General features: G+C 41.0%; 1 protein-coding gene across 1 annotated transcript in view; it reads right to left on the bottom strand.

Annotated features, from left to right (window-relative positions):
* LOC134337692 (uncharacterized) overlaps positions 1–2,736 on the bottom strand; it is a 194,524-nt gene extending 191,788 nt beyond the window's left edge. The window contains exon 1 of the mRNA XM_063032884.1: positions 2,565–2,736. Within this exon, the coding sequence (XP_062888954.1) occupies positions 2,565–2,736 (172 nt within the window). The remainder of the gene's footprint in view (positions 1–2,564) is intronic.
* Between the last annotated feature and the right edge of the window lie 21,323 nt (positions 2,737–24,059).

Raw genomic sequence — 24,059 nt, 5'->3', positions numbered from 1 at the left:
CACTGACTCCCTGGATGGAAGCAGGGGTCACCGGTGTCTTAGCTCTCCTCAGGTCTTCCACCAGCTCCTCAGTCTTTTTCACATTAGGCTGCAGATAATTCTGCTCATACCGTGTGACAGAGTTTCCTACCGTAGCCCTGTACTCAGCCTCATCTTCCTTGCTGATGCATCCAACTATGGCAGAGTCATCAGAAAACTTCAGAAGATGACAAGACTCTGTCCAGTAGTTGAAGTCCGAGGTGTAAATGGTAAAAAGAAAGGGAGACAAGACAGTCCCCTGTGGAGCTGCTGATCACTCTGTCGGACGCACAGTGTTGCAAGCACACGTACTGTGGTCTGCCAGTCAGGTAATCAAGAATCCGACACCAGGAAAGCATCCACCTGCATTGCTGTCAGCTTCTCCCCCAGCAGAGCAGGGCGGATGGAGTTGAACGCACCGGAGAAGTCAAAAAACGTTGACTAACTCTATCCCATCTGGTCCTTTTACAGTATGGGAGTGCCAGTCAATACGTGGAAAGTTAAAATCACCCACTATAACAACCTTATATTTCTTGCAGAATCAAGAGAAAAACTGCAGATGCTGGAAATCCGAGCAACGCGCACATCCCAGAAAAAGTGGGATCTCCCGGTGGCTTCACCAGAAAAAAAGCAGGATCTTCCAGTAGCTCCACCAGTAAAAGCAGGATCTCCCAGTGGCCACCCATTTTAATTCCACTTTCCATTCCCATTCCGATATGTCCATCCATGGCCTTCTCCACTGTTGTGATGAGGTCACACTTAGGTTGGAGGAACAACAACTTATATTCCATTCGGGTAGCGTAGGAAAGGCAGGTGAGCTCAGAGCATGAATCAGCACATGTAGCCATTAGTAGGAGACTTAGTGGCAGGAGGAGCAGGACTGGCAGCTCAACATTCCTGGGTTCCATTGCTTTAAACTTGATCAAATGGGAGGAATTTAAAGAGTACGGGTGGTGTTACTAGCCATAGAAATTGTCACAGCAGTGCTCAATCAGGACAGACTGGAAAACTTTTCTAGTGAGGCATTATGGGTGGAACTGAGAAACAAGAAAGGTAAGATCACTTTAGTGGGGCTATATTACAGACCACCCAACAGTCCTCGAAATTTGGAGGAACAAATTTGTAAAGAGATCGTAGACTGTTGCAAGAAACATAAGCAACACACACAAAATTCTGGAGGAACTCACTAAGCCAGGCAACATTGATGGAAAAGAGTACAGTCGAAGTTTCAGGCCAAAACCCTTCGACAGGACTGGAAGAAAAAAGCTGAAGAGTAGATTTAAATGGTGGGGGCAAGGGAATGGGAAACACAAGGTGATAGGTGAAACCTGAAGGGGGAGGGATGAAGTAAAGAGCTGGTAAGTTGATTGGTGAAAGAGACGGAAGACCATGGATAAGAGAAAAGAGGGAAGGAACACCAGAGGGAGGTAATGGGCAGGTAAGGAGATAAGGTCAGAGAGGGAAGAAGGGATGGGAAATGGTAAAGTGGGGAGGCCGGTGGGGGGCATTACCATAAGTTTGAGAAATCATGTTCATGTAATTAGGTTGCACAACTGTCCCTCACTCTCTAGCATCATCAATAAGGGTAGCCCAAGGGCTGTGTGCTGAGCCTAAAGCTGTACACACTGTTCACACATGACTGCATGGCCAAAAACATTAGGAATTACTTTGCCAAGTTCGCCAATGATATGACAATGGTGGGGCTCATCACCAACAATGATGAGATGGTCTAAAGAGAGAAGGTGGAAAAGTTCAACACCTGGTGCCAGGCAAATAATCTGTTCCTTAATGTCAACAAAACAAAGGAGATGGTTATCGACTTCAAAAGAACTCACACCACTTACCCCCTCCCTTTATATGAGTGGTACAGCAGTGGAAACTGCAAGCAGTTTCAAAATCCTGGTTGTGCACATCGCTCAACCTCTCATGATTCTAGAACACATCCTACACAGTTAAGAAAACCCATAAGTGTCTCTACTTTCTGTGGATGCTGAAGGGAGCTGGACTTTGCACATCCATACTTACATCATTCTGCAGATGCACTGCAGAGAGCATCTGAATAATCTATATCACTGCATGGTATGGAAACTGCACTGTTGCGGACAGGAAGGCTGTACAATGGGCAGTCAAAGTTGCCCAGTACATCACTGGCACCAGCATACCAGCATTTGGGACAGATGTATATATACAGGAAGGTACCAAAAAAAGTTCAGTAACATCATGAAGGATTCCACACACCCTGTCATGGACTGTTTGGAGAGGAGGCTGCATAGCATCCATGCCAAGACCAGCAGACTTCATCGAGACTTGTTTGGATGACTGTGTGCCTTTGAGTTTGTACCGTATATTCAATCTTGTCATATGAGGAGTGTTTGATGGCTCTGGGCCTTTAATCACTGCAGTTCAGAAGAATGAGGGATGGAGCTTAGGAGGGTTAATGACGCCTAACAGCGACTCCTTTGCTTGCATCTTCAGAAACAGCTCTATTGCCATCTTTAATATCTCTATTTTTCCCTTTCAGGGTTCTTTTGAAGACCTGGAGTTACACGCTGACTGTGGTTTTTTGCGAGAATGGGACCCGCCCTCGGGGTTCCATAGCTGGCCATTGTTTGGCACGCCAAAGGCTCGACCTAAGAGACTGGCTTGAATTTGGAAGCCTGGGATCTCGGGGCTCTGGAGACAGACGGACTGAGGGTCGGTGTCAAACAGGAGACCCATGTGTCGTCGGGGGAGTCGGGATATCTGCTGTGTGCTTGGAGACCTGGGATCTTTGCGATCTTCAGGCACAGAGCACGAAAAAAGCGACATAATGGACTTCTAACATCGTAAGCCAGCGAGTTGCTTGTTATGTCTCCCTGATCACTGGGAAAATAGAGACACCTCTTTCTCCCTTATTAAGGAGAGAGAGAGCCTGTGGTATGTTGAATACCGGGTGAAACGCGAAATCTCTGGGGTAACTGCATGACTGTGTCTTTGCTATTGCTTTGCTCACACTTGAGTGCTTGGTGGCAGTGCTGATGTTTTTTTTTGCCAGTGGGGGGAGGGAGGATTGTTGCTCACTGCCGCTTATGTGCGGGAGGGGAGAGCTGGGGGGAATTTGAGGTTCGAACATTTAACTGTCATTCATTCTTTAGGACATTCCTCTGTTTCCTTGGATGGTTGCGAAGAAAAAGCATTTCAGGATGTATATTGTACACATTTCTCTGACGTTAAATTGTACCTTTGAACCTTTGACCTCATTGCAATCTATTGAATATTGAAAGCCCTCAATAGAGTGGATATTGAGAGGATATTTCATAAGGTGGAAGAGTCAAAGACCAGAGGTCACAGCCTCAAAATAGAGCAGCGCCCTTTTAGAAAAGAGATTGGGATGATTTTTTTTAGCCAGAGAGTGATGAATCTGTGGAATTCATTGCCACAGGTGACTATGAAGGCCCAGTCATTGGGCCTATTTAAAGCAGAGATTGATAGATTCTTGATTAGTCAGGGTGTGAAGGGATGCGGAGAGAAGGCAGGAGATTGAGGCTGAGAGGGAAAATGTATCAGCCATGATAAAATGGCAGAGCAGGCACAATGGGCCAATTGGCCTAATTCTGCTACTACATCTTGTAGTTTATGCTCTTATACTATACCCAAATCCAGAAGCCATGGATGAACTGTGAGATTCACAGTTTGTTGAGGGCTAGATCTGTGGCATTCAAGACCAGTGATTCCGAAATCCACAACAGGTCCAGAGACAACCTATGGATAAAGAAATTTTGAGCAAAGTTTGAGATGGACTCAGATGAATGTCATCTCTAGCAGGGTTTGCAAGCCATCACTTCCTAAAAGGCAAAACCTAAAATCTTAAGTGGCTGTGATGCTTCATTCCCAGATGAGCTCAATGCCTTTTATCCATGCTTTGACAGGGAGAATAAAACTACACTTGTACAAGTACCTGCAGCATCTGGTGAACCTGTGATATAGGTCTCAGAGGCTGATGACAGAACATCTATCAAGAGGGTGAACCCTTGCAACGTGTCAGGCCCTGGCAGTGTACCTGGCCAGGCCACTGAAAACCTAAACCAATTACCTGCTTGGAGCGTTCAAAGACATCTTCAATCTCTCACTGCTGCAGTTGGAGGTTCCCATCTACTTCAAATGGGCGTCAATCATTCTGGTGCCCAGGAAGATCAGGATGAGTTGCTGTATCACTCACATCTACTTATATTTGACTTGTCAAGATGTGGGCATGGGATGGCATGGTAAGCTTTCTTGCTGGTGAATTACCATAATACAGAGTCGCCTGAATTTATTCTGGAGAAGTAACAAAACGATAATTCAGTGTGAAGTTTAAAAGAACAGGGTTCCCTTGCCCAGCTCACCTTGTTTCACTGTGGATGTCCAATCCTTATGCCCTGCCATCCCCGATCAGGAAGGCCTTAAAGTTCTCCACTTCCTTCTGGACAGCAGACTTAACCAGTTTCCCTGCACCACCTTCCTTCATTTGACAGAACTGCTTCTTACCCTCAACAATTTCTCTTTCAGATCTTCCCTTCTTTACCATACTTTTTCCCACCCTGTCAAATGTAAAAATGCTATTCCCTTCTCTAACTTACTCTGTCTCTTCCACATATGTTTTCAGAATGAGGCTTCCCAGTCTAAAACATTGGAGCTCTTTTTTCAAAGAACAGAGATCTAATCCTACACCATCTCTTTCTATGCTACATTGTGACTGCTTTGGTGCTGCTTCCTGCACCCCATGCTGATTTCATCAATTTCATCAACTTTGCTTCAAACTTCCACCCTGCCCACAAATTTACTTGGTCCATCTCTGACACCTCTCTCCCCTTCTCAATCTCTCCATCTCCACCTGGAGGCAGACTAACCATTGACATCTTTTATAAAACTATTTATTCTCGCAGCTTTCTTGACTGTACTTCTCCCCACCTTGTCACCTGTAAAAATGCTTTTCCCTTCTCTCACTTCCTCTGTCTCTGCCGCGTCTGTTCTCAGACAGAGGCTTTCTCTTTTAAAACATCTGAGCTCTTTCTCCTACCACCATCATCGATGTTGCCCGCACCCACAACTCCTCCATTTCCCACACAGCGGCCCTCACCCTGTCCTCCTGCTGTAATAATAGGAACAGGGTTCCCCTTGTCCTTATCTACCAACCTAAGACCTGGATGAAGAAGTGGAGGGATGGGTTAGTAAATTTTCTGATGACACAAAGGTTGGAGGTGTTGTGGATAGTGTAGAGGGCTGTCAGAGGTTATAGTGGGATATTAATCGGATGCAAAACTGGGCTGAGAAGTGGCAGATGGAGTTCAACTCACATGTTCATTTTGATGGGTCAAATATGATGGCAAAATATAGTATTAATTAATAAGACTCTTGGCAGTGTGGAGGATCAGAGGGATCTTGGGGTCTGAGTCCATAGGACACTCAAAGCTGCTGGGCAGGTTGACTCTGGTTATGAAAGCATACAGTGCATTGACGTTCATCAATCGTGGGATTGAGTTTAGGAGCCGAGAGGTAATGTTGCAGCTATATAGGAGCCCGGTCAGACCCCACTTGGAGTACTGTGCTCAGTTCTGGTTGCCTCACTATAGGAAGGATGATTAAACCATACAAAGGGTGCAGAGGAGATTTACAAGGATGTTCCCTGGATTGGGGAGCATGCCTTATGAGAATAGGTTGAGTGAACTCGGCCTTTTTTCCTTGGAGCAATGAAGGATAAGAGGTGACCTGATAGAGGTGTATAAGATGATGAGAGGCATTGATTGTGTGGATAGTCAGAGGTTTTTGCCCAGGGCTGAGATGGCTAGCACGAGAGTGCACAGTTTTAAGGTGCTTGGAAGTAGGTGGCGTCTGTTAGTCTCACGAGACCGTGGATCTGCGCCTGGAAAGTCTTGCTTCAGTCTGTATTGGTAGAGCAGCGACTGTTGTGGCTGTAGAGGCCCACACAGGAGTGACAGTCTCAGCCGCAGCGACTGCACTTGAAGGCGCTGTCCTCCAGTGTTGTCTTGGTGCTGTTTTTTTAGCGAGTGTGCTTTTCTTCAGCAGCAAGCCTCAGCTTCTCTTCTCCTCTTTTTAGACCTCTGCGTAGTTCCAGTCTCCAGCGAGAGTGATCGCTTGCAATGTCCTCCCACCTCTCGACGTTCATGTTCAGTGACTTCATGTCTCTCTTGCAGACATATTTGAAATGAAGATGGGGCTGCCCTTGTGCTCTCTTTCCGGAGGCCAGTTCCCCATACTGCAGGTCTTTCGGGATCCTCCCATCTGACATGCAGTGTACGTGGCCCAGTCAGCGGAGACGGTGTTGTTGGAGTAGGGTGAAGAGGCTGGGTATCTGGGCATGGGCCAGGACCTCGTTGTTGGTGACTCAGTCAATCCACTTGATGTCCAGGATGCATCTCAGGCTGCGAAGATGGAAGGTGTTGAGACGCCGCTCTTGTCTGGAGTAGAGGCTCCAGGTCTCGCTGCCATAAACCAGTGTGCTGAGGACACAGGCCCTGAAGACTGCAACCTTGGTGTGTGTTGTCAGCTTTTTGTTCTCCCAGACTCTCTTTGTACAGAGGAGATATCATTGGTAAGTTTTTTACACAGAGAGTGATGAGTGCGTGGAATGGGCTGTTGACGACGGTGGTGGAGGTAGATACTATAGGTCTTTTAAGAGACTCCTGGGCAGGTACATGGAGCTTAGAAAAATAGAAGGCTATTGGTAACCCTAGATAAGGTAAGGACATGTTCGGCACAGCTTTGTGGGCCAAAGGCCTGTATTGTGCTGTAGATTTTCTATGTTTCTATGAACTGTTGAAAATGCTGAATGATGAAAAATATTAAGCATGTAAAATTACTCCGATTAAAGTTTACAGTCTAACTTGTACAGTGTTCATTATCCTTCTATGACCTGTAGTTTCTCTGTAAACTGGGAAGGGTTCACACAGCTCTGGCTGAAGTAACTATAGCACCCTCTGCAGACATGATATGATAAAAGTCACTCACAATTTGAGAGCAAATAAAATTCCAAATGAGTTATATGACTGTAAAGCTGAATTAAAATACATAAAGCATATTACAGCCCATCTCAACAATTAAAAATCCTTATTCATTGTTAGAAAATATGGATCTTAAGATTTTATGATTAGTAGATATAAGCACTTATTGCTCTAGATAGTTTACTTCTAGGTAATAGTAGATGCCTGATCTAGTTTGCATTTCCCTGGATAATCCTGCAGCTTCCACTAACTGACAGTCCCTGTAATTGGTATGGTTCAGAGGAAGTCATTCATATCAATTGTATATCTGTATATGTATTTGGGGGAGATGGATGGGAAGCTGTACTAAGACCACAAGAGATAGAAGTAGCTTTAGGTCATTGGCCCATTGAGTCTGCTCCGCCAATTCATTATGGCTGATCCAGTTTCCCTCACAACCCAATTTTTGTGCCTTCTCTCTGTAAATTTTAACACCCTGACCTATCAAGAACCTATTAACCTCTGCCTTAAACACACGCAATGTCCTAGCCTCCACAGCCATCTGTGGCAATAAATTCCACAGATTCACCACCCTCTGCCTAAAAAAAAATTCAGGAGGTTTTGCACAAGGTAGTTTAGAATGACTAGAAAGATATCAATGGTAAGTAGCATTTCGAGTCTTTCTCCATAATATACGTGGCGTTCTGTGTCTTCATTTTGGCAGTACAAAGATTACTGAGATTAAGTCACTCCACCAAAAAAAGCCCTCAATGCTTCTGAAAATGTTGAACTCAAAGTACAAAACCGTCTTTAAGCACACAAAGCAAGCATCTCCTCAGTGTTTTTCCAACTGGAGTCTTATTATTAAAGCAAAATTTTGATAATGATAACCATCCAACACTCGTCATATGATAATCCTTTCATTCCTGGAATCATTCTCATGCACCTCCTCTGAACCTTCTCCAATGTCAAGCCATCCTTTCTTAGATATGGAATCCAAAACCACTCACAATACTCCAAGCAAGGCCTCATCAGTGCCTTATAAACCCTCTCAACGTTACATCCTTGCTTTTATATTCTTATCTACTCGAAAGAAATGCTGACACTGCATTTGCTTTCCTCACCACTGAGTCAACCTGCAACCTAGCCTTTAGGGAATCCAGCACTCGGACTCCAAAGTCTCCTTCCACCTCAGATTTTTGAATTTTCTGCCCATTTAGAAAACAGACCACACTTTTGTCCCTTCTACAAAAGTACACTTCCTAACACTGTATTCCGTCTGCCATTTATGTTCTCTTCCCCTAAATTGTTTAAGTCCTTCTGCAGTCTCCCTACTTCCCCAGAACTACTTACCCCTCCACCGATCTTCGTATCATCTGCAAACTTCACTACAAAACCACCAGTTTTGTCATTCTTATCATTGACCTCCAAATGTTGTATAATGTAAAAAGAAGTGGTCCCAACACCGACCCTACAGAACACCACTAGTTGCTGGCAGCCAACCAGAAAAGGCTCTCTTTCTTTCCACTCGTTGCCTCCTGCCAATCAGCTAATCCTCTATCCATGCCAGTGTAAGGGGTTTCTTCTTTTATGTTACTGCGTAGGCTAATCAAAATGGCTTCCTTGTTATGTTAACTGCTGAGGAAGTTCTCTCACTAGCAGCTTGTTTGGGTTATAGAGGGAGTTGTATTCAATTGCTAACCAATTGGGATAGATGTTATTCTTTCTTTTGTGTCTGTAAGCTATTTTGATGTGCGGGTTTTTGGGCAGAAGGCGCGATGGGGAGAGAGAGGGTGGACGCGATGCTGAGAGCTAGCCGATGGGGTGGACCCCGAGCTGGAGTCCGAGGTCCAAGGTCTTCGACGAGGAAAGGAGACAAAGACAGACTCATGTGGAGCATCTGGTCAACCACCGTGGTTGGTCCCAGGTGGTGGGTCGAGGTGGTCAGAGGGGATCGAATGGTGAAAAGAGGATCGCTACTAGAGCTCCAACTGTTTGTGCACGAAGAGGTTGAACTTTGATTAGTTTGGCGCCTTTTACCTTCCTTTTATATTTTATCTCTATTAATTACATAGTTCTAGTAATATCTATAAATTATAATCATTTACTCATATATGGTGTATTGTCTGTTATTTGGTGGGGTGGGGTACATCACACAGCATCCACACAAACTTGATTACCCAGTTTTGCGGGGCTTAAGGTTGCTTCCCCTGGATGACAGCGAGTTGAGTGAGCCTGAGGCTTACCAGGGGGGCTACACCAGTATCTTTTCTGCAATACCATGGGCACTTATCTTGTTAAGCAGCCTCATATGTGGCATCTTGTCAAAGGACTTCACAGAATTCAAGTACAGAACATCTACTGATTCTCCTTTGTCCGACAAATTTATCAAGCAAAATTTTCCCTTAAAAAAACCAAGCCGACTTTGGTCTATTTTATCATATGTCTCCAAGTACTCCTAGTGAACAGAGGTGGCTGAAGTTTCTTGGAATAGTTCACAAGGCACAGAATAGACATGCCCCACAGAGGAAGAAGTTCTGAAATGGCAAGGCTAGGCAACCGTGGCTGATAAGGGAAGTTAAGGACCGCATGAAAGCCAAGAAAAGGGCATATAAGGTAGCAAAAGTGAATGAGAAGTTGGATGATGGGAAGCTTTTTAAAATCCAAAATTGGGAGCTAAAAATGTTATAAGAAGGGAAAAGATGAAATATGAGGGCAAACTAGCTGATAATATAGAACAGGACACGAAAAGTTTTTTTTCAGTTATATAGTGATTAAAAGGGTGGAGAGAGTTGATATTGGACGACCAAAAAATGATGCTGATGAGGTAGTAATGGGGGACAAAGAAATGGCAGATGAATTTAATAAGTTCTTTGCTTCAGTCCTTACTATGGAAGACATGAGCTGTCTGCCAGAGATCCGTGAATGTCAGGGAGCAGGAGTGAGTGCCATTGCTACTACAACGGAAAAAGTGCTAGGCAAACTCAAACGTCTTAAAGTGAATAAGTCACCTAGACAAGAGGGACTACATCCCAGAGTCCTGAACAAGGTTGCTGAAGAGATAATGGATGCATTGGTCATGATCTTTCAAGAATCACTTGATTCTGGAAAAAATGCAAATATCACTCCACTCTTGAAGAAAGGAGGAAGATGAAAGAGTGGAAATTATAGCCAGTTGGCCTAACTTCAGTGGCTGGAAAAGTGTTACAGCCTATTATTAAGGACACAGTTTCGGGGTAGTTGGAGACTAATGATGAAATAAGTCAAACTCAGTATGGTTTCTGTGAAGGGAAATCTTGCCTGACAAATCTGTTGGAATTCTTCAAGAAAGTAACACGCAGGATAGATAAAGGAGAGGTAGTGGATGTCATTGATTTAGATTTTCAGAAAGCATTTGATAAGAAGCCTCGCATGAGCCTATACTCACAACACGCTGGCGGAACTCAGCAGGTCGGGCAGTATCCGTGGAAACGATCAGTCGACGTTTCGGGCCGGAACCCTTCGTCAGGGCTGTAGAGGGAAGGGGCAGAGGCCCTATAAAGAAGGTGGGGGGAGGGTGGGGAAGGTGGGGGGAGTCTTCCCACCCTCCCCCCACCTTCTTTATAGGGCCTCTGCCCCTTCCCTCTACAGCCCTGACGAAGGGTTCCGGCCCGAAACGTCGACTGATCGTTTCCACGGATACTGCCCGACCTGCTGAGTTTCTCCAGGGTGTTGTGAGTGTTGCTTTGATCCCAGCATCTGCAGATTATTTTGTGTTTCGCGTGAGCCTATGGTGTCACAGAGGAGATATTGGCATGGATAGAGGAATGGCTGACAGGCAAAAGCAATTAGTAGAAATAATAGGGGCCTTTTCTGGTTGGCTGCCAGTGACTAATGGTGTTCCTCAGGGATCAGAATTGGGACCGCTACTTTTAACATTGTTCGTCAATGACTTGGATGGTGGAATTGATGGTCTTGTGGCAAAGTTTGCAGATGATACAAAGATAGGTGGAAGGGTAGTTTGTGCTGAGGAAGCAATGTGATTGTAGCAGGACCTCAACAAGTTGGAAGAATGGACAAAAAAGTGGCAGATGCAATACAGTGTTGGAAAATATATGATAATGCATTTTGGTAAAAGGAACAATAGTGCTGAATATTATCTAAATGGAGAGAAAATTCAAACATCAGAGGTGCAAACGGATTTAGGAGTTCTCACGCAAGACTCCCAGAAGGTTAATTTACAGGTTAAGTCTGTGGTAATGAAGGCAAATGCAAGGTTGAATTTAACTCAAGATGAATGGAATATAAAAACAAGGAGATAATGCTGAAGCTTTATAAGACACTAGTCAGGCCACACTTGGAGTATTGTCTACAGTTTTGGGCCCCTTATCTCAGAAAGGATGTATTGTCATTGGAGAGTCCAGAGGAGGCTATGGGCCTGTACTTACTGGAATTTAGATGTGGAGAGGATTTTTTCTCTGCTGGGAGTATCCAGTAGAGGGCACAGCCTCAAAATTGAGGGGCGACCTTTTAGAACAGAAGTAATTAGGATTTTTTTTAGCCAAAAAGAGGCAAATTTTGTGGAATGCTCTGCCACAGACCGCAGTGGGGTCCAAGTCCATGGATATATTCAATGCGGAAATTGATACATTCCTGATTGTTTGACGATCAAGGGTTATGGTGAGAGGGCAGGTGCATGGGGTTAAATGGGATCTGGGATTAGCCATGATGAAATGGCGGAGTGGATTCTGAGTGGCCTAATTCTGCTCCTATGTGTTATGGTCCTTATCCTTAACAATGAACTCTTAACATTTTCCCGAACACTGAGGTCTGGCTAACTGCCCTATAATTTTCTTTCTTCTGCCTCTCTCCCTTCCTGAAGAGTGGCGTGACGTGCAATTTTTCTGACCTCCGGAATCATGACAGAATCTGGTGATTCATGAAAGATTATAACTAATGCCCCCACAATCTCTTCCAGAACCCTGGGATCGTATTATGAGATGAATAAAATATTAACCCCTTGTCCAATGCAGAATGGTTGCTCTAAATGTAAGGCTTTTATTGAGAGCATTCACCAATACCAGGAAAGCATCTGTCATGGAAATCATTTAGTGTCCATTTCTTGTCAGCTTATGCTATACAGGACAAGAGTGGTTGAATTTAATTGATGAGCTAAATTATCAATTACTGCTTTATAGATCGTTTTGTGCGACTTTGATCAGGGCAGCCTGCAGATAATGAACAACACAGCGAAGATTGAAGTGAACTAAGCTGACCAAAACATGCCTGGACTCTTTCAATGAACTTTATAGGTTGATGTTTTATATACTGTGTTTTCTGCTCACTTTTTGCCATTTTTCTGGGTTCATGGTTTTCTTTATTTTGTGGCTGTTTGTGGGAAGATTAATCTCAGGGTTGTATACTGCATAAATACTTTGATAATAAATGCATTTTGAATCTTTGAATCATGTAGTTAACAAATTACTGACATGTAAATGACATACCAAATTCAAAGTTTAATATCATTATGTCTGATTGGAGTGGTAATTAAGTATATAGAGGTGAAACTGTCTTGCAGGATTTGAGCGATTTTTCACACCATTGTGGTTTTGGTGTATGTGGATGGATTTCTGTTAGAGTCAACCAACTATGGGATTAGATAGCACAAGGGTGGCAATTGATAAGTATACTATTCATTTCACCAATACCATTAAATGTTGAACACTTAAGCATAATTTGTGGTAATTGTTATGAAAGATAAACACAGATTTCTGTAAACCCAGTCAGCCAATTTTTCAATTGGCTTAATTTTGGCAATTTCATAATTTTGAATTGTAAGTGGGATTGCACAGAAATTTAAACAGCCTGAAGAGTAGGTAGATCTGCTGTCTCACAATACTCAGGTTCAGCTTTGACCCGGGGCATCACCTGTGTGGTGTTTTGATGTACTCCCTGTGACTATGTGGGTTTCCTCAGGGTAGTCTGGTTTCTTTATTCTTCCCAAAGTTGTTCAGGTGGTAAATAATTGGCCACTGTAAATTATCCTTCGTGTGTAAGTGAGTGATAGAATATTAGGAATTTATAAAAATTTGGGCAAAGTAAAGAAGAGTTGAATGTAGGATGGGTATAAGTTGATTGTTGGTGTGAAGGCCCTGTTTCTGGTGTTGTATTTCTCTGTGACTTTATTACTTGGCTTTTCTGATCTTCATCCTGCATAAGCTAGCAATATGAAGAATTGACAGCACACCTGAAAATGCAGTCTGGAAACAGGTTAAAATAGTAAATGGGACTGCTTTAAGCAACTATTCAACTGTAATTAAACAGGCTCTGTCTTGAGAATTCAAGATAACATGCTTATTGGCACATTTGACCAGGTATTTGCTTATTCAGCCTAGCGAAATCTGTCTTGGGCGATGTAAAGTATCTGGTAAGTATCCCTTTTTATTGTTAATTCTTTATTCCTAATTTGTTTGGGCACAGTAGCACAGTAAGAGTAAATCCAGGGGCAGTGTTTTGTACTTTGTTTGAACTGTGGGAGTTCTGGGATATCTCCACTCTCCCAGATAAACTCATCTGCATTAGGTGCACCTTGAAGAATATATTAAAGAACTGGGGCTTCAGCTCGATGACGTTCAATTCATTTGGAAGGTGATAGATAGTAGCTCGAGTGAGGTAGTCACTCCTCGGGTGCAGGGGACAGGTAACTGGGTGACTGTCAGGAGAAGGCAGGGAAATGCAAAGTACCCTTGTGGCTGTTGACTTCAATAATGTGTATATCACTTTAGAAGTTGAGTGGGACGACCTACTGGGTGGGACACGGTGACCGGGTCACTGGCACAGAGTCTGGTGCTGTGGTTCAGAAGAGCAGATAGATGAAGAGGACTACAGTGTTGATAGGGGATTCCTTAGTCAGAGACAAGATTCTGTGGGTGCGATAGGGACACCTGGATGGTACATTGCCTCCCAGGTGCCAGGGTCAGGGATGTCTTGGATCAGGTCCATGGCATTCTAAAGGGTAAGCAGCCAGAAGTCTTGGTACATATTGGCACTAATGACATATGTAGAACAGATGAGGAGGCCTTGTAGAAAGATTTTACATAGTTAGATAGAAAACTGAAAACAGGACCTCCAGGATAATATTCTCTGGATTGCTGCCCATGCCAGGTGCCAGTAAAGGTAAGAATTGAATGATTTGGCAGGTGAATACGTGGCTGAAGAACTGGTACAGGAGGCAGGGGTTCAGATTTATGGATCATTGGGATCTCTTGCCAGCTGGTGGCGTACTGGCATCGGCACTGGACTTTGGGGCGGGAGGTCCCAAGTTCAATTCCAGCAGCACCCTTGCACAATCTCCATCCGTGCTGGGTTAAGAGCTGGTGATCTCTTGAAAAAAAACTCTTGAAGGCAATGGCAAACCACTGCTGTAACTTGCCTCGTACACAATTTCCCAATACGTCAGAGCGGCGTGGAAGGAAATTGCCCACTAACCGGAAAATTCCGGATGCGACATACCAAGAAAACAAAGGATCACTTCTGGGGAAAGTATGACCTGTACAAAAGGGACAGGTTACACCTGAATCTGAGGGGGACCAACATCCTTGCAGGCAGATTTCCTAAAGTTGTTTGGGAGGGTGTAAAGTAATTTGGCAGGGGGATGGGAACAAGAGTGATTGTGCTGAGGGTGAGGTAGATGGTTTACAAACAGAGGTAATGTGTCATGAAACTACTAGGAAGGAGAGGCTGATGATAGGGGAAAATTGCAGTGAACAGGATGAGTTGAAATGTAAAGGGTGGAAAAAAATTGTAAGAGGTGAATACAGGACTGAAGTGTTATAAGTGAATGTGTGCAATAAATGAAATAAGAGAGATGAACTTGTAGCACAGATACAGATTGGCAGGTATAACTTTGTCGGCATCGCTGAATCGTGGCTGAAAGAAGATTATAGCTGGGAGCTTAACATCCAAGGATACCCATTGTACCGAAAGGACAACCAGGTAGGCAGAGGGGATGGCGTGGCTCTGTTGGTAAAAAATGAAATCAAATCAATAGAAAGAGGTGACGTGGGGTCGTAAAGTGCTGAATCGTTGTGAGTAGAGCTAAGGAAATGTAAGGGGTAAAAAGACCCTGATGGGATTTACATACAATAGAATGCGTGTGGTTGTCAAGTTATAATGGGAGATAGAAAATGCATCTCAAAAGGGCAATGTTGCATTAGTCATTGGGGGATTTCAATATGCAAGTAGTTTGGGAGAATCAGGTTGGTGCTTGTTCCCAAGAAGGGGAATTTCCTGAATGCATACAAGATGGCTTTCTAGAGCAGCTCATGGGGACTAGCTATTCTTGATTTGGTATTGTGCAATGAACTGGAATTGATTAGTGAGCTTAAGGTGAAGGAACCCTGAGAGACAAGTGATCATAATACGATAGAATTCACCCTACAATTTGAGAAGGAGAATCTAAAGTCAGATGTATCAGAATTACAGAAGAGTACTGGGAATTACAGAGACATGATGGAGGAGCTGGCCAAAATTGATTGGAAAAGAACACAGGCAGGGATGATAACAGAGCAGCAAAGGTTGGAAATTCTGGAAACAATGCAGAAGGTACAAGAGGAAGAAGTGTTCTAAAGGCAGGATGATAAGAGAAGTCACAGCCAACATAAAAGCCAAAGAGAGGGCATATAATAGAGTAAAATATAATGGGAAGTTAGACGATTGGAAGCTACTAAAAACTAATAGACAACTAAAAATTAAGAAGGAAAAATAGAATACAAAGGTAGCCAATAATATTAAAGGGGATACCAAAATTTTCTTCAGATACATAAAGTGTAAAAGAGAAGCAAGAGTAGATATTGGACCACTGGAAAATGATGCCAATGATGGGGAGGGGCAAGGAAATGGTGGACAAACTAAAAAATGTATTTTGCATCAGTCTTCACTGTGGAAGACAGTAACAGTATGCTGGAAGTTCAAGAGTATCAGGGGCAGAAGCGTGTGAAGTTGCCATTACTAGGGAGAAGGTTCTTGGGAAAATGGAAGATCTGAAGGTAAATAAGTCAACTGGACCAGATGGGAAACACTAGGGTTCTGAAGGAGGTGGCTGAAGAGATTGTGGAGGCATCAGTAATGATCTTTCAAGAGTCAATGGATTCTGGCTCATTTGTTCCAGAGGAATGGAAAATTTCAAATGTTGCTCCACTCTTCAAGACAGGAAAGAGGCAGAATAAAGGAAATTATAGGCCACTTAATCTGTCTTCAGTGGTTGGGAAGATGTTGGAGTTGAATGTTAAGGATGTAGTTTTGGGGTACTTGGAGGCACATGACAAAATATGCTGTAGTCAGCATGGTTTCTTTAAGGAAAAGTCTTGCCTGACAAATCTGTTGGAATTCTTTGAAGAAATAACAAGCAGGATAGATAAAGAAAAGTTAGTGAATATTGTATACCTGGATTTTCAAAAGGCCTTTGACAAAGTTCCACACATGAGGCTGCTTAACAAGTTAAGAGATCATGGTGTTACAGGAAAGATACTAGCATGGATAAAGCAGTGGCTGATTGGCAGGAGGCAAAGAGTGGGAATAAAGGGAGACTTTTCTGGTTGCCTCTGGTGACTAGTGGTGTTCTACAGTGGTCTGTGTTAGGACCGCTTCTTTTTACATTATATGTGAATGACATGGATGATGGAATTGATGGCTTTCTGACCAAATTTATGGATGATACGAAGACAGGTGGAGTTGGAGGTAGTTTTGAGGAAGTAAAGAGGCTACAGAAGGATTTAGACAGATTACGCAAGTGGGAAAGTAAGTGGCTGATGGAATACGGTGTCAAGAAATGTGTGGTCATGCACTTTGGTTGAAGAAGTAAAAGGATTGACTATTTTATAAATGGAGAGAAAATGCAAAAAGCTGAGATGCAATGGGGCTTTGGAGTCCTTGTGCAAGATTCCCTGGAAGTTGATTTGCAGGCTGAGTCAGTGGTGAGGAAGGCAAATGCAATGTTAGCATTCAATTCAAGACTCGGGGACTCTCTTGGCAGCGCAAGATGGAGTAGGTTATTTTTGGCTGGGCTCCGGACATTTTTCAATTTTTCTATCACCCTTCTATTATATATATCAAAGTATCTTTAACATCTTTATATATTTGAATTTTGAACTTTAATTGACGGAAATGTCTAGACTAAGAAAGGCATTAGCCGAAGGCAAAGAAACTGATAATGGAAACGGGAAGAAGGAAGGTACTTTCGAACAACCTAAACAGCCTCAACTTACTTTTCAAGCTATCTCGAATTTATTGGATGAAAAACTCGACAAGAGATTCGCTACATTGGAAGTAATGTTGAAGGAGAATCGAAGTAAATTGATAGCACTTGGAAAATAGAGCAAAAAACAGCAACGGCAAATTTCAGAGCTTACTGAAGTGGAGAAACAGAGGGATTCCAGAATGAACTCCTTGGAAAAGAAATTAAATTTGACTACTCATACATTGGAGCAGTATAAAGCCAAGATTATTGATTTGGAGAGTCGTGGTTGCAGACAGAATTTGTGAATAATAGGACTCATTGAAGACGTTGAGAGCGGGGACCTTACTAAATTTTTTTCTCAATTCTTAGTGTAAGTCTTTGGCACAGAGGTCTTCTCTTTTCCTCCAGTACTTGATCGCGTGCATCGATTGTTAAAACCAAAACCCTCGAAAGAGTTACGTCTGCGTCCTGTAATTCTCCAGTTTCATTATGTGGGTACTAAGGAGCACTTAGTTCGAATTGCTCGTCGGAAAGGAATTATTGTTCATCAAAATCTTAAGTTTCGTTTGGTTGAAGATTATTGCCCTGAGGTATTCCAAGAAAGATTGCATTTTAAATTGGTGATATCAGATCTATATCAAAGGAATTTTCAATCGGTGCTGTTATACCCCGCCCACTTAAGAGTTGTTTTACCCGATAATTTGTTTAAATGGTTTAATTCCGTAGATGACTTACAACGATTTCTTGAAGAACATTCTTTGAGCTTGGGTGTTTAATTAATTTACTGTTCTTTTGAGTTTGTTTATACCTGGTTTATTAGTTAATAATCAGCATATAGATTCAGACATTTTACATTTGTAGAGCTTTGGCCTTGGGCTGAGTCTTCTGGTACTTTGTTTTCGCTTATGTCTGCTCTATGTTAATATCCCTTTTCTTTTCTTTGATTATTTTATTTTTCTTTCATTTCTAAATGTCTGTTTTAGAAAATTATTCAGACTCTGACTTGGTGACCATTTGATTCTTCTTGAAATATTATTAAGATTGTACTCTGTTTTATTTCTTAGGACCAGGTCTTTTAAAATAGTCTGTAAAGGGTTTTTTTTTCCATCTACCTGTGTTTGGCATTCCATTTGCAATGTTTAGACTATGGGTGATTTTTATTTTTTTTTAGAATTGGAGATTTGCCGTCAAGAGAGATGGGGATTGGGTGGTTCTTAGCTAGTTTACTGGCTGCCTATTGGCCAAGTTTCGAGGCTTTGTGGAAGGGAGAGGAGGTTATTTTTACTTTAGTATTTTTCACTTGGGCTGACTTGAAACTACAAAAATGTCTGTATTGTCATAACTTCTGGTTCCCCTTTGAACTTTTGTTCCTCTTCCTGATTCATGAGTTTCCTGTGTAATTTGGTTAACCCTTTACTTATCCGATGGTTTATTTAAGGAAAATGGATAATATTATTAACTTTGTTTCATGGAACATGAATGGTTTGAATCATCCAATTAAACGGAAGAAGATTTTTAAAGTTTTTCATTGATTGAACGCTCAGATTATTAGGTTTTGGAAAGAATAACAGTGTCATTCAAACTCATCGACCAAAGTGAAAGGTGTTTCCATTTTTATAGACTCTTCGATCTCATTTGTTAATTATGATATAATCTCAGACCCATATGGTAGATTTCCATTAATTACTGGTTTACTTTATAACCAAAAAGTAGTTTTGGTTAATATTTATTGTTACGTACCCCGTAACTGGGTTGCCAAACCAGCAGAAATGGATCACTCAGTTGGAGTCTGGATTACTAGAACTAAGAAAGTTTTATTAAAGAAACAAGCAACACAGTACTCTAATCAAAAGGATAATGAACGCAACAGTTCAGCAATGATAAACATACATGTACACAGAATTCAGATAACAGGATCAATCAAGTTCTATCGTTGTCTAGGGGCAAATGACCAGTTTCAAAGCAACGCAAAGTTCATTTCAGTTCGCAGTAATCGCTGCCATGGGAGATGGACAGTGTGGGGGAAGGAGAGAGAGAGAGCAAAAACGAATGAATATTCAAACGGCTTCCACACACAGACCTTCGCAGTCAGCTGTCGGGCGAATCCTTTGTGATGTCATCTAAGGTCACCAACCGTGACCCCTCCGTTTCCAGATACGATCGTTTCCCTGCACTGAACCTGGCACCCAGGCAAGGGTGGACACACACCAGGTTCCCGCCGATCTTGCCTTTCCAACCTGTGCGTTTATGGCCCAGTACTTCCCACCGACTTGTGAGAGACGCACCGCTTCCAGGGTCTTGTTACCTCGGGTGTCGTGTGTGTCCTGCCTTAGCGAACCTGTCCCTTTTTATCCCCCGGCTGGGGTATCGCCTGTCCATCACTTCAAACAGTTCAGGGTTCAAAGGGGGAGCCGCTCTTGACAGTTCCCTCCTTCTGTTACTCTCTCCGTCCCTTCATTACACATCTCCAAATGCTGCTCCATTGTTTTCCTTATCTCTCTCTCTCCTGAAGACAGGTGGCAGACCAACTGCTGATCACACAGGACAGCTAACATCTTAATCTATGTGTATTCTTGTCACATTATGCACCAAATATTAATTATCCTGAATTCTTTAAGCATTTATTTGTACCTCCGCCTAATTTAAATGAATATATGTTAATTATGGGCGGTGATTTTAATTGCTATTTCACCCAATCAGGCACTTCGAAACAAATCTGCTATTTTTATTAATTCCCTTTTAGTTGACTCCAGAATTTTAGGCGTTTGGAGGTTTTATACCCTAATAATAAAGAGTTCTCTTTCTTTTCTGATGTATATCATAATTACTCTAGAATCAATTACTTTTTTATTGATTCTCGATTAGTTTCATTTGTCACTACTTGTGAGTATGATACAATCGCCATTTCCGACCATGCGCCTTTGAAATTATCAATTAAATTTTGGGATCCCATATTTAGTACTAGACAATGATGGTTCAATTCTATTTTGCTTCAGGATTTAAATTTTGATAATTTTATTAAAGAACAGATTGCATTTTTCTTTTCATCTAACTCAACAGAAGAAATTTCCAGTGGGATATTATGGGATATCTTTAAAGTATATATTCATGGGCGAATTATTTCATACTCTGCTGGAGTGAAAAAACGTATTAACAGTGAAATACGTACATTGGCTGATACGCTTAAAGAAATTGATAAAAAATATTCTATTGCTCCTAATTTGGAGCTTTATAAAGAGAGAATTGAACTTCAGCTGCAACATAGTTTGTTACTAACAGCCCTGAATGAAAATCAATTACTTAAAACTAAGAGTCAATTTTACATACATGGTAATATATCGGGTAAATTACTGGCTAATCAATTGAAAGCTGCTTTGGTGAAACGTCAGATTAATAAAGTTTGTGGACGGGATGGTAATTTGATGATTGACCATGATGAAATTATTAAATCTTTTCAAGAATATTATACCAATTTATATCAATCAGAATTTCCTGATGATCCTTCCATAATACATGAGTTTTTAAGGAAACTAAATATTCTGAAATTACCATCTGATGAATGTTTAACATTAGATGCACCCATTACTGAAGAGGAGATAAGGAAAGCAATTTTTTTGATGAATTCTGGTAAAGCACCTGGCCCGGATGGGTATACAGTTGAAATTTATAAATCTTTTTCAAATGTACTTTCTCCCTGGTTATGTAGAATTTTTGCCTTATCTGTAGGTAATTACCACAATCCTTTTGTAATGCAACTATCTCATTAATTCCTAAAAGAGATAAAGATCCCATGGAATGTGCATCATATAGACCTATATCTTTGTTGAATGTGGGTTCTAAAATCTTTTCCAAAATATTAGCAATTAGAATAGAGAAGGTACTACCACAAATTGTCTCCAAAGATCAGACAGGATTTATTAAAAATTGTTACTCACATTTTAATGTTAGGAGGCTAATGAACATTGTATACACTACGTTAGTTAAAACTCCGGAATGTGTTATTTTGCTTGACGCCGAGAAGGCATTTGACAGACCTGAATGGGAATATTTATTTGATATACTTGAAAAACTTAATTTCAGCTCGATATTTATATTCTGGATTCGACCGATATATCGTACACCTCTGGCTGCTGTATTTACCAATAATCAGATATTCCCGTTCTTCAGGCATTTTTGAGGTACTAGACAGAGCTGTCCTTTAAGTCTTTGACTTTTGGTACTGCCCTGGAGCCCTTGGCAATTGCTATTCGTGACTCACCTAATATATCTGGCATTATTCGTGGGAATCGGACGCATAAAATATCACTATATGCAGATAACCTGTTACTATACATCTCTAACCCAGAGAAATCCATCCCTGCAGTAATAACACTATTTGCTCAGTTTAGTAGTTTTTCTGGTTATAAACTGAATCTTGATAAGAGTGTGCTTTTCCCATTAAATATGCAAGTTCCAATTTATAGACAATCACCATTTAGATTAATTACTGATTATTTTACTTATTTGGGTGTTAAAATTATTAAGAAGCATAAGGATCTATTTAAAGTTAATTTTTTACCCTTAATTGAACATGTTAAACAACTGTTTACTAAATGGTCCCCATTATCCTTATATTTGATTGGTCAAATTAATACTATAAGATGATTATTTTACCTAAATTTCTGTATCTATTTCAGGCAGTGTCAATTTTTATCCCTAAATCTTTTTTTGATATTACTGATTCTAAAATTTCTTCCTAATTATGGCAGAATAGAAATCCCAGGTTAAGTAAGAAATATTTACAGAAATCAAAAAAAAGAAGGCGGTTTGGCTTTGCCGATCCTAGATTTTACTACTGGGCAATCAACATTTGAAATTTAATGTTTTGGATATAAGAATTGGATGAAACTCAGTGTCCACGATGGATGAACCTTGAGTGAGAGTCTGTACAGGGTTTTTCGTTAGCTTCTGTTCTAGGAGCTGCGCTTTCCTTTGCACTTACTAAATTGAATAAACAAATGATAAATCCAATAATTAAACATACAATACGAATATGGTTTCAATTTTGTAAATTCTTTGGAGTGAACCAATTTATCCTGTCAAGTTCTATTATATCTAATTTTTTCTTTCAACCATCTAGAATTGATCAAGCTTTTCTTCTAAGGAAAACAAAGGGAATAACATGTTTTTGTGATTTATTTGTGGATGATTGTTTTATGTCTTTTAAACAATTGTTTAATAAATATAATTTGCCTAGATCACACTTTTTCAGATATTTACAGATTAGAAACTTTTTGAATGCTACTTTATCGACCTTTCCGATATCGCATCAAATTGAAGTTACAGAAAAAAATTTAGGTTTAAACCCCTATCAGAAGAGTTTAGTAGCAATTATTCATGATACGATTACGAAAATACGTCTAGGTACATCTGATAAAGTTAAGTATGAGTGGGAAAGAGAACTTCAAATGCCTTTACCTACAGAGAAATGGGAAAAAATTATTCAATTAGTCAATACTTCCTCAATGTGTGCCAGACACGCCCTGATACAGTTTAAGGAGGTTCATGGGGCTCACATGTCCAAGGATAAGTTAGCTCGTTTTTATTACCACATAAATTCTGTTTGTGATCGATGTAATTCTGAGGTAGCTTCCTTGACACATATGTTCTGGTCTTGTCTTCTTCTAGAAAAATATTGGAAAGATATTTTTGATATTATTTCAGTAGTTCTGCGTATTGATTTTCAACCTCATCCTATTACTGCAATTTTTGGACTAACAGTGATAGACTCTAGTCGTTTATCCTTGCCAGCTTGTTGTCTAATTGCATTTGTTACATTCATAGCCAGAAGATCCATTTTATTTAAATGGAAAGATTCTAATCCCCCCACTACATTTCAATGGTTTTCCCAAAAGATAGCATGCCTAAACTTAGGAAGAATTGGGAGTGGTACTGTGGATCCTTCGGTTAAATTTGAAGAAACTTGGAGGCCATTTATACAATATTTTTATATGATGTAAGTTGACCTTTTCTAAATCCTTTGTAGTAATTTTTTGTTCAAGTATAGAGGAGCGGAGTTAATGACTAATAATAATTTTAGCTGATGTAATATGATAGCCCAAGCTTTGTTTCTTTTTTTTAGTTTGCTTCTTTTTTTTTTAGTTTTAGGAAGTTTCTTTTTTCTTTCTTTTTAAAATATCTTTTTCATGGTCAGTTACTATGAGATTGGGAGGTTAAACTATATTTGTTACTTGGAATTTGTGCTTGTACATGTGAACTGTTATTATTATTATCCTGATCTCTATGTATCATTACTATAATTGTTACATTTATTAATCTTGAAACTTAATAAAAAGATTGGAAAAAAGCATTCAATTCAAGAGGACTAGAATATAAAGGCAAGAATCTAATGTTAAGGCTTCATAAAGCACTGGTGAGGCCTTACTTGGAGTATTGTGACTAGTTTTGGGCCCCTTATGTAAGAAAGAATGTGCTGTCATTGGAGTTGGTTCAAAGGAGATTCTCAAAAAAGATTCTGGGATCGACAAGCTTGCCATATTAAGAGTGTTTGACTGCTGTGGGCCTGTACTCACTGGAATTCAGAAGAATGGGGGGGGGGTGATATTATTGAAACCTATGGAATATTCAAAGGCCTCAATAGTGTGGATGTGGAGAGGATGTTTCCTATGGTGGTGGAGTCTAAGACCAGATGACACAGCCTCAGAATAGAGGGTGTTGTGCAATGACTAGAATTGATTAAAAAGCTTCAGGTAAAATAACTCTTAGAGGAAAGCAATCATTGTATGATCAAATTCACCCTGAAATTTGAGAAGGAGAAACTAAAGACTGATGTATCAGTATTGCAGTGGAGTAAAGGGAATTACAGA

Source organism: Mobula hypostoma, chromosome 25 (assembly GCF_963921235.1).
Source record: "Mobula hypostoma chromosome 25, sMobHyp1.1, whole genome shotgun sequence".
Taxonomy (NCBI): domain Eukaryota; kingdom Metazoa; phylum Chordata; class Chondrichthyes; order Myliobatiformes; family Myliobatidae; genus Mobula; species Mobula hypostoma.
Note: the sequence above shows the minus strand (reverse complement) of the source record. Positions and strands in the feature narration are given on the sequence as shown.